This window comes from Megascapheus bottae, chromosome 12 (genome assembly GCF_031878675.1).
Source record: "Megascapheus bottae isolate mThoBot1 chromosome 12, mThoBot2.hap1, whole genome shotgun sequence".
NCBI lineage: Eukaryota > Metazoa > Chordata > Mammalia > Rodentia > Geomyidae > Megascapheus > Megascapheus bottae.
Genome location: NC_143520.1, coordinates 34,572,716 through 34,584,476, shown reverse-complemented (window position 1 = coordinate 34,584,476; position 11,761 = coordinate 34,572,716). Strand labels below are relative to the sequence as shown.

At 33.8% G+C, this 11,761-nt stretch overlaps 1 protein-coding gene across 1 annotated transcript in view; it reads left to right on the top strand.

Annotated features, from left to right (window-relative positions):
• Positions 1–292: 292 nt before the first annotated feature.
• Positions 293–11,761, top strand: part of Kynu (kynureninase) — a 91,788-nt gene continuing 80,319 nt past the window's right edge. Inside the window, exons 1-2 of the mRNA XM_090343129.1 lie at positions 293–365; positions 8,188–8,367. Coding sequence (XP_090199255.1) covers positions 8,199–8,367 — 169 coding nt within the window. The 5' untranslated portion in view covers positions 293–365; positions 8,188–8,198. The remainder of the gene's footprint in view (positions 366–8,187; positions 8,368–11,761) is intronic.

Here is an 11,761-nt window from a genome sequence, read left to right as displayed (position 1 = left end):
TTTGAGTTCAATTAAGCTCATTAGTGAAAGCATAACAATTGTAAGTGGAAAACAGGAAAGTTTACAAGAGTCTAAAACATTAACTATAAGCTTGCAAAAGAAAAAGCCCTCAGTAGGTTGACCTATTAGTGCTTGTAACCATGCGTAAGAACAATTTTGGCTTAGATTTTTGTCAGTGGCTAGTGATTCACAGTCAGCTTAAGTGGAATGGGAGGAACTAAAAATTACCTCACAAATTCCCCACAGGGTGGAGTTTGAGCAGTTATTTGAATTTCTCACTTCAAGGTCTAGTCTATAAAGTTAGAAGAAATTGTTGAATGGCTCACTGAGAAATTGCAGAATCTGAGGACCACATCAGAATACAGGTAAGCAAGCACTAAAGCTATGGTTTAGTCAGTACACAAATTAAACCTTGTGTTTTCTGAATGGAAATGTTATATGACATAATAAAATATCATATTTTTTGAGGTTGCTTTTTCTTGTTTTCTGATTTTAATCAACTTCATAAAAAATAGCATGGTTGCTATAATATCTCCAACCCCTAAATGAAGATTAAATGAAGAAATCTATAGTTATATAATGAACAGAAAAGGTTGATTTCAATAGTACACTATGATTTATCTGTGAAATTTTGTGATATTTGACAAATGGAGGTCAGTACTGCAATTACTTGACTTTAAATGGTAATATTAGATCAAGATCTAGAGAGGGAACTTTACCTGGAAATTCACTTTAAGTTTTCTGTTTTCTTATAACTTATTGCTTATTAGTCATAGTAAAAGTTTAGAGAAGTGAAAATTCTATTTTTGAACATATTTTCTTCCCTTCTTGTAAAGTACTTGCCTAAGAGTGGAAAGTTTGTAGATTTTTCTCTGTGTTATAACTCCATTTTCTTTTTTTTAAAGGAACAAGTATTTAATACTTGTGCATACACTTGCATAACACTCAATGTATTTACTTACACATTTAACCAAGCTTAAACATATAAGGGAAAACACGCAACCTTTGTCTCTCTGGGCCTGACTTCCTTTCACCTTTATACTTCTTTGCTTTCGTTTTGAGGAAGGAGACAATAATATAAAAACCAATGTGCTTTTCTTTGTATGAAGGAGTGGATGCTATGAAGTCACCTCTCAATGATTCTCTAAAACAAAGCTTGTTCTGAGCACTTACATCAAAGAAGATTTACTTTCTTTCTGAGTGAAATGTCAAGTTCTAAACTTTGAACTTGGTACAATTTGCTCCCTTCTAGGAAGGATTGAAACTTTGCTGTGTAAAGATTAACTACTGAGTTGTAATGGTTATTTAACTGTTTAACCCTAAGCCAGAGATTAAGGTGAGCCTAAATATTATGATATCATGCAAACAAGCAGCTTTAAAGAAGACTGAATATTTTTGCCATATACATAAAATCATGGCAGAAAAATTTACAAGATTTCAAAAGCTAACCATGAATGGCAAAACAGTATTTATTATGAAAGTATCTCTTATTTTTTATATAAAAGATTCTCCACTGACCCAAGTCTGTAAATCTAACTACTTAGAAGGGTGAGATCTAAAGATAGTGTGATTCAACGTTAGCCAATGCAGGAAAGTTCCTCAGACACTTATCTCCAATTAAACAACAAATAACTGGAAGTAGAACAGTGAATCAAGTGGTAAATACTAGCTTTGAGTAAGAAAGCTCATAGTTGAGGCCCCAGGACTAGTACCAAAACAAGAAAAACAAAAATTGCAATGTAAATGGATCTTAAGCATCATCTCTTGAAAAAAGTACAATATGATTTTATTTTATACAGCAGTAGCAATGCTTTTTACCATACAGCACATGTTATGATTGTGCAGCTTCTTAAATTAACACTAAATATGTGAAATGCAAATTTTTACAGTTTTTACAAATTTACCGAAGCACATCAACTAATTGGTAAAAAGATACAAGGCACAATTTATGGCCTATGAAACATTGTTTAGCTTATGTGGTGAATGCAGAATTGAGCCTAAGTTGGTAGAGTTAATAAATTGCTTCTTGAAGTGATGGCACTGTGTTGTTTTGAAAACTGAAAATCATACTGAAATCTGCGGGAGGTTGAGCATGGTCAGGGTTAGAATATAGAAGGTGTTCAATCTTTAGGAAAAAGCTCCTCATACTGCAAGTATGACAATCCCAGTAATAGACTCCCCATCCCTACGCCCCACCCCACCTTGGGTGGAACTGGATTGTAAATAGTTCATTCAAAATAGTAAATGGGGTAAGCACAGGGGTTCATATTTCTTAGTTCAGCACTCAGGATTTGGAAGCAGAAAGAAGGTCAAATCTCTAGGACAACTGAAAGTAGGTCATAAGATGTTGTCTCAAATAAAATATTAAAAAAGAAAAAAGAAAGCTGAGAGGATATGTATATACAGAAAGAGAAAGAGGGAAACATAGAAAGACAAAAAGAGAGCAATAGGGACAAAGTATAAATTCAAAAGTAGTCTGTGTTACTGGGTAGACTGGAAAACTAACCAAAGAATTTAAAGGAAAAAGAGAATTAGGTACATACAGAAACATCAATTAAAAAATCAGGGAAAAAGATGCAAAGAGAAAATATGAGGCTCAAATTTTTGTTGTCTCACAAGTTATGTTCCCACATTCCATTTTGAAGGGAAGCTCCATCTTAGGCACAGCTGAAACACAAGCACTATACCCTTCTATCAACATAATCTACTTTACTTTTGTTTATTTATACTCTGTACATTGCAGGCCTGGAGCTTCAGAGAAAATAAAGACACTTTTACTTTTCAGAAATATTTATTTATGTTTTAAACTTATATTTATTTTCCTATTTTCTTTTTTTAGGATATTTTTATTTTATTTTATTTTTAATTCTTTTTACTGTAATTAATAGAAGGGTTACAGTTATATTCACCAGATAGAAAGTGCATTACTTCAAGTACATTGATACTGCTTCTCATGTTTTGTCCCCATTTCCCTCACCCTCCATCTTGTTTTCCCCCTTCCCTTTCATATTTCAAATAAACACTATACCCTTCTATCACCAAAATCTACTTTACTTTTGTTTATTTATATTCTGTACTCATTACAGGCCTGGAGCTTCAGAGAAAATAAGGACACTTTTACTTTTCAGAATTATTTATTTAATTATGTTTTAAACTTATATTTATTTTCTTATTTTCTTTTTTAGGATATTTTTATTTTATTTTATTTTTAATTCTTTTTTACTGTAATTAATAGAAGGGTTACAGTTATATTCACCAGATAGAAAGTATATTACTTCAAGTACATTGATATTGCTTCTCATGTTTTGTCCCCATTTCCCTCATCCTCTGTCTTGTTTTCCCCCTTCCCTTTCATATTTCAAATAAACAAATAAATGTATATACAACATACCAGGCAACAAGGTAAGATACTGTAACAATACGAGAATAACAAAGGGGCAACAAAAGATATGAGAAATAACATAGTACCTTAAGAACTACAATCACACATTGTATAGATCTTGTATCCATATCTTTTTCATGATTATTTATATTCATGATTATTTATATATAGCTGTTTAAGGGAGAAGTTGTAGGCAAGTAGAGTGGTACTTGCCTGTAATCCTGGAACTGAAAGGGCTGAGGCAGAAGGATCTAGAGTTTCAGATCAGCCTTGGCTACATAGGAAGAACCTGTTTCAAGAAACATAATTTTAGTGAGAAAGTTCGCTTTAATCCAGAATATATATTATGATAGCAAAGTATTCTGAATATCCAAGTAGCACCAACTAGGATTTAACATCTACTCTGTGGAGCTAGAAAGTGCTAATTCATCAAAAATGTTCCCAAGTATGAAGCAAGCTTGTATCTCTTTGAGTTCAAGGGAAATATTTCTTAACTGATAAGGAATGTCTTTTTTTGAATAGGATATTGGTTATGCCAAAACAATTCACACACCTGTTTTGTTTATTGCCTTAATCAGCTGTTATTTTGGGTGACCATATCGAAAAGAATGTTCAGTAATACAGTAGCCATAAAGATGCAGTAAATATGGAAGAACTTCAAGAATAAAACAGTTCATTAGAGAAGATCAGCATCTTAATCAAGCTACTACAAAATAAACAAAGCAGGTATACAGTAAGGACATTCCTATACAAATCTACACATGAAGCTTTGCACAGAATTTTCTGCAGAAAAATATTTGGTTATTGTTTACAGCTATTTATCCTCTGCCTTTGTGTAGCTCTGCGATTCTTCCTTGCTTCTGGAATAACATGCTTCCTTCTTTGCATCAATGCTTCTCTTTTACTCTGAAAACAAAACAAAAACAAAGAATCTCTCTTAACAACATTCCTCCTCCACCTTAGCTTCTTTCCCTGATTCTTCTAAAATTGCAGTCTCTTTCTAACTTGATGAATTTATGTATATCATAGTGCAAATTCCTGAACGAATTTAATTATATGCTCAGCTAAGCACCAATACCACTGTTTGCTTAGTGGTTTCACAGTAAGTCACTCACAGACCATGATCAGAGAATTGAGTTGTGGTTAGTGGGTCAAGTAGGGAGCAAATCTTCAACAGCCATGTGCTAACAGAACATTATGTCAAATTGGAGGGATACAATTTATTCATACCCACTTAGAATGGAATATGGCAAGCATATTCATCTTTCCCATCCGTGCATGTGCCTGACTGAGTACAGTACTTAGAAAAATATATTGTTTATTATAAGATGTGTGCTCATAAATATTGTTGATATTTAGAAGATACAACACTAAGTTTAGAAAGCACAGAAGATATAACACTTAATTTAGAAAACATACCATGATAGATTTTATGAAAAATGTGGTCTTTGACCAAGTTTTTTTGAATGGAGTCTAGCATAGGAATATGTAGAAGGGAAAGCAAAATATTTTAAACAAAGAATATGGCATTAGAAAATTCACAGATTTAAAATAGAACATGAGAAAGCTGAAAATAATTTAGTATGGTTAGATATTGAAAGACCATCAGCAATCTTAGAATCACTGACTTTGTTATAAATAACAAATTAAGTTACTCAACTGGCATCAGAACTTAAACACATTCACAAGTGAAATTTAGTATCTGTATAGAACAATAAAAAAGAAGTTAATAGGTCAGGATTAGCAACTGAGAAAGGCAATAACAATCCAGGTGGAAAATGTTCATTGCACTAGATAAAGTGTTCCCATTAATAATTCTTTAAGGTGGAAAATCAGAAAGGGAATAAAAAAAAGTGACTACATTCAAATTCTAGAACTCACTCTGGATTAGTGTTTGATCCAGTTTTTCATTCTAGACTTTAAAAATTGTATGAATTGAAAAATGTCAAACATACTTTGTGATAGAGTTTTACCATAAGCTACAGACTCCAATTTCCAATGAGACTCCCCTTGACATTGCTACTTAGAGATTCAATAGCAATCTAAATTTTAATATGACCTCTAGAGTTCTGTGATTTCCATCATCAATTTTTCTTCCCCATATATTTATTATTTTTATCACACTTCACATATATTATAGACCTGCAAACTAGAAAAAACTCCTTTCCTGTCCTCACTAGAGACAATTTGTTACAGTTCTGCCTGGTTTTCTACAAAGTAGGTCACAAATCCACATTCCTCTCTACTCATTCTCTCAGTCAAATTCAATTCATCAGATTTTCTCCTGTAACAGCCATACTATGATACTTTCGCAATTCTTATAATGCATGCAGATGCTGTCATTTTTTTATTAATGCAAATAATACACTATCCTTCTTCTACTCAAAACTCTCTATTGTTCTATGGCAAAGGAGATCAATGATTGAAATTTACCTGGGAAGTCAGGGCCCTTGGATTCATCCCTAGGACTGCAAATAGACGTAAGAATTTCCATTGCTTTCTCATTCAACTTATTGCTTTCTCATTCCAGACTTAAAAGTACTTCATAACGACTTTATGCCTCTTCCTATTCAAATTATAATCTATCATTACTCCCTCTGTCTCCCTTTTCAAATAGCATATTAGTTGAATTGTCTGATACCCTCACTCTTCAGAATATTTGCAGTTGCAGTCACTTTTCTTAAGGTTATAGTTCTTATATGGTTGACTTTATAACATGATTCAGAAATGTATTTTCTTTTTATTCTATTCTTCCACAAGTGCATACAACATGAGATTTTCACCTAAATATTTTCTCATTCTCAGTTCTTGCAAGGGTTTCAAGATAGAATCATAAAACAGGACTCTTTTTTCCAGAGAGTTTAAACAAGATGCATAGGGATGAAAACCACAGAACTGTCATAGGTAAATCAAGTTAGCCGGTGGATGAGAAATTATTTATAGCTTTGATACTCAATTCAAAATTGGTGGGAAATAAAAGTGAGTACAATCTTGAGTGTAGTGCTAAAAGCATATGCTGAAATCTTCATTTTCATTTATCCCCTCTAGAAACAATATACCTTCCATAAGACTTAGAAATATTGAATAAATGCTAAATACAGTAGAATTTTGTTCCACAAAAAAGCAGTATTCCCTCTTTCTAAGATGGTTCATGTGATTATGACAAGGAAGATCTTACTTACAATTCCCAGCAACAGAATCTTCTTTGATATTCATACAGAAAAGGTACCAATCTTTAATATGAAGTTATCCTCACATTAGTTCATTCACAAGTAAGCCATAGCCAGAGAAATATAGGATGCATAGTTTCCATCATTTGCAGTAGCTAGAATGTGCCTCTAAATCAAGTAAACATATATGTATATATACAACATATATAATTTATTATATATACATGGACACAGACACACACACACATATATATATATATATAAACATGCCTACACACATAAACTGGCACATGATAAATTATATAGGGCTGAGGCACAGAAGTGGACAATAAAAGGTCAATAGCTATGCGAATATGATCATATAAAATACTATTTTATGAAATGAACTTGAATAAAAGCAAACAAATTTATTTTAGCTTCTGTTGTTATGTTGTTGTTGTAGTTTTCATTTTGTTTGGGTAGTATTTTTGAGGGTAAGGGAACCACAAAGAAAGGTGGAAAAAAGGGTAACTAAATATGACCATGGTACTGACTAGACCCTATGTGGAAAATAAACTGAATATCTTGTGGGAGGGTAAACCTGGGCAAGGCAAGGGGAAGGGAGACAAAACAAATTGTACTCATTTCGGAGTCATGTAACTGTAACCGCTCTGTATATCACTTCTACAATAACAAGGAAAATAGCGTTTCTTTTTTTCCAGTCCTGGGCTTGAGCTCAGAACCTGAGAACTGTCCTTGCACTTTCTCAAAGCCAGAGCTCTACAACTTGAGCCACAGCACCATTTCTGGCTTTTTCTATGTATGTTGTATTGGGGAATCAAATCTGTGTCTTGGTGCATGCTAGGCAAGCACTCTACAACTAGATAAAACTCCTGGCCAAGAAAAATAGTTTTTTTTTTAAAAAAGGAAGAAACGTCTAAAATAATAGCAGCAGTACGACCACCACCACCAACAACAAATACATAGTTTGAACTGTGATTCAGAGCTCATTTGGGCTGAAGTAGCACAGGTGAGCCAAAGAAATTTTTCTTCCTAAATTTCCACAACAGCAAATTTTACTATTACCATCATGTAAGGGATCTAGAGGAAAGTGGATATCTCAAAGATATCTTTCCATTTTCCTAAGTAGCAAGAATAGAATCAATTAATATTTACTGACGACCTACTATTAGCTCAGCAGTTATCTAACTTAATCCTATTAATATCTGCTAAGATGTGGCTTTTTTATTTTTCATTTTATGGAAAAAATTTCAGTTACAGGTGTTAATGCTGGTAGGCAAATTATTTCTAAGTCTGGGAATTGACAATTTACTGTTTTATCTTTTCTGTTTTGTTTTGGCGCAGGTCCTAAGGCATTGCACCTAAGCTTTTTTGCTCAAGTTAGTTTGAGTCACAGCTCCATTTATAGCTTTTTGATGGTTTTCTGAAGATAAGAATCTCATGAACTTTTCTTCCCAGGCTGGCTTTGAACCATGATTCCAGCCTACTGAGTATCTAGGATGATAGGCATGAACCACTAATCCCCAGTGAGATTCCAAGTTAAATTTTTAATAAGATACATTAGTGAAAGGACACATTTTCTCCAGGAAAATGGTGGAAATGAGACTGTTTTATTGTTTCCTTTCTCTTTTAAAGAACAATTTATTATGGAGCCCCTACCTCTTGAGCTACCAGCAGACACTGTGCAGCATATTGCGGCTGAACTGAACTGTCATCCAACAGACCAGAGAGTGGCTTTCTACCTAGATGAGGAAGATAAGCTGAGACATTTCAGGGAGTATTTCTATATTCCCAAAATGCAAGATCTGCCTCCAAGTAAGAATAAAGGGAAGGGTTTTAAAAAATCAATTAATTAATTTACTTTTGCTATACTACATGTTTATCATAAATCTCTAAAAACCATTGTTCCAGGATATAATAAAGCCATTACAATTGTGTCTGAAAAATAGGAGGCCCTGGTATTATTAAATCAACCTGTCCGCCTACCTTAGCCTCATATTCTTTACATTTCTTATTCTCCATGGAATAAAATACTTATAGGGTGCTTATGTTGTCACCTACTTTCTCTGAACAATGCAGTGACTGATTGAAAATTATAGGCAGAAGTATTAACGTGTGCTCTCAGCACTTAGAGCTTAAAGCAATTTGTTTCAACATGATATTAGAATATCTCTTATTTTGTGGCACCTAGTTGATAGTGGTAAGATGTTCGTTTGAAATGAAATATGTTATGTAACCTGCACAGGTAAAGAGTAATGTTCTGTGAATAGACATAGTTTTTTGCTTGCTGTAATTTTTGTAAAGAGTTACCAAAAACATACATTCTACATTTCTAAACAGAATACAGGAAATTGTTTATGCTTTCGAGGAAGTAGTATTTAAAACAAACAAACTTGGGCAAGAAGCGTGGCCTAGTGATAGAGTGCTTGTTTAGCATACACAAAGACCCAGATTTGATTACTTGGTACTACATACAGAGAAAAAGGCAGAAGTGGTGCTGTAGCACAAGTGGTAGACTCTAGCCTTGAGGAAGCTAAAGGACAGTGCTCAGGCCCTGATTTCAAGCCCAAAGATAGGCAAAAATAAAATAAACTTAAATAACATTATGAAAAATATCAGAAATGTCACATCTAACTTTATTTTTTCATTTTACATCAACAAAAAATACTACAGACAGGCATGGGTTGCTCACAACTGTAATCCTAGCTACTCAGGAGGCTGAAATCTAAGAACTGAGGTTCAAAGCCAGCCTAAGAATGAAAGTCCATCAGACTCTTATCTCCAATTAACCACAAGAAAACCAGAAGTGGCACTGTGGATCAAAGTGATAGAGCCATAGCCTTGAGCTGAAGAGCTCAGGGACAGCACCCAGGCAGAGTTCAAGCCTCTTGACCACAAAAAAAAAAAAACAAAACAGAAAAAAAATACTACAAGGATAAGTGGAATTAATCCACTAAAATCATTTCACATAGCCTTAAGGTTAATGTATTTAGCAAACATTGTTATTAATTTTTGTCTATTTGACATAGTTTCCTCCTAACAACTTAGGTAAATAAGTCATTTTTGTCATGCATATGTGTTTATATAGTGTAAGGAGACACATAGCAAATTAAAAGAACTTAATTATGCTTGCTATGAAGTATTGCTTTCAGTGTTAGTGTTAGAGTCGTGAGCTGCATTTTGCCCACGGTAGTGTGAGATATAAGTGCTGATAAGGTGACAGTAAGTGGAGATAAGATGGTGGTGAGAAAGTGTGCCTGGCAGACTCAGTGTGAACCACAGCCTGGCAAGTGCTGAAGTTTGTTTTCTACAAACGCAATGATAGGGTTCTTGGGAGTAAATAATGCTAGTTTGCCTTTGGTATATATATATATATATATATATATATGATATATGTATGTATATGTCATGTGCGTGCGTGTGTGTGTGTGTCTGTTTGTTTGTGTGTGTGTGTGTGTGTGTGTGTATGTGTGCTTGCAAGGTAGAAAAACTTAAAATAAATCAGTATTTCCTGTCCTACTAAAATCTTCCTAGAGCATATAGTAGTGACATAAAATCTCAACGAATTTTAACATTCAAACACAACACAATAATGCTGACAACTCCCCCGCAGACTTTTCATCCTTCTGGCAATAAGTTAGCATGAGTACATTAGCCATGAGTACAGGACTAGAAATAGAAACATTTCATTGTCACCTTGCTCAAAGTCTTTCTTACCCACTGTTGTGAATATGTTATTTTAAAAATTAATTGATGGCATGGCATGGGAATACGTCTAATGGTAGAGTGCTTGCCTAGCATGCACAAATACCCAGGTTCAATTCCCTGGTACCTCATACACAGAAAAAAAGGCTGGAAGTGGTTCTGTGGCTCAAGTGATATAGCATTGAAAAAGCTCAGTACAGTGCCCAGGCCCTGAGCTCAAGACTCAGCAATGGCAAAAAAAAAAATGGCATGTCCACTCTGACCATTTAACTAAAAGATTGCAAACCAGAATACAGTAAAGCTACCACTACAATTATAGCAGTATTAACCATAGCCAAGGTATGGAATCAGCCAAGATGTCCATCAATGGACAAATGGATTAAAAAATGTGATATATATGTATGTATATAACATATATATATTGAAATTTTGTTCATCCATTAAAAATGATATTGTACCATTTGAAAATGAATAAAGAGACATGGAAAAATATACTAAGTATAGTAAATAAGGCCCAGAAAAACAAAGGATCCATGTTGTTTCTTATACGTGGAAGCTGTATTAAACATGTAAGCTCATAAGTAAATACATTGGTGGTATGCAAGTATACACAAATCTTGTAATTGAAATATGGTAGATTCATGGAAGATCTCAAATAATGTAATTCCTTCAAAAGCCAAAATCAAAATTTAGCAAAATAAAACACCAAGAATCAGGTATTTGAAAGAGGTGAGGTGCAGACGAGGGGAAATGGATAAAAGAATGAAGAGAATATAGGGGAGAATGCAGTTAATACAAAAAGAGATGAATAAGGGAAGGAGTTGGTGGGGAGGGATGGGGTGAGAATATTGAAACGGATGACTTTGATCAGGATGCATTATATTCATAAACTCCTTTGTTAATTGGCAACTCCTTTATAAAGCTACATGAAGATAATTTTTAAAAATTGTTAAAAAGGGCTGTGAATCAAGAGCCAGGTGATGAAAACAATCCAGATGCTCTACTGCAGATGAATGGATACAGAAGATGTGGCATATATATATATATATATATATATATAATGGAATTCTACATAGCCAACAGACAAGATAAAATAATGGCATTTGCAGGGAAGTGGATGAGACTAGAGCGAATCATGTTGAGTGAGACAAGTCAAGACCAAAGGAACAAAAGGCGCATGGTATCCTAAATATATGGCTATTAGATCCAAAGAGTACAAGAGCGAGGACTCAATATTTGCATACCCAATGCTATGGACATGGTACTGGAAATATAAACACAACTACATAGATATAAACACTTATGACTCTACAGACAATGTTTTTATTACATAGATTAATATATCTATGACATAAAACCCCCAGCCTAATTTTACACATCATTTGAAATATGATGTAAAAACCAATGTTAATAAATTCTTTAATAAAATATGTCAAACAAAAAAAAACAGAGCTGTGAATGTGGGGGCTGAAAGTTTAGCTTAATAGTTAGTTACCTTAAATTG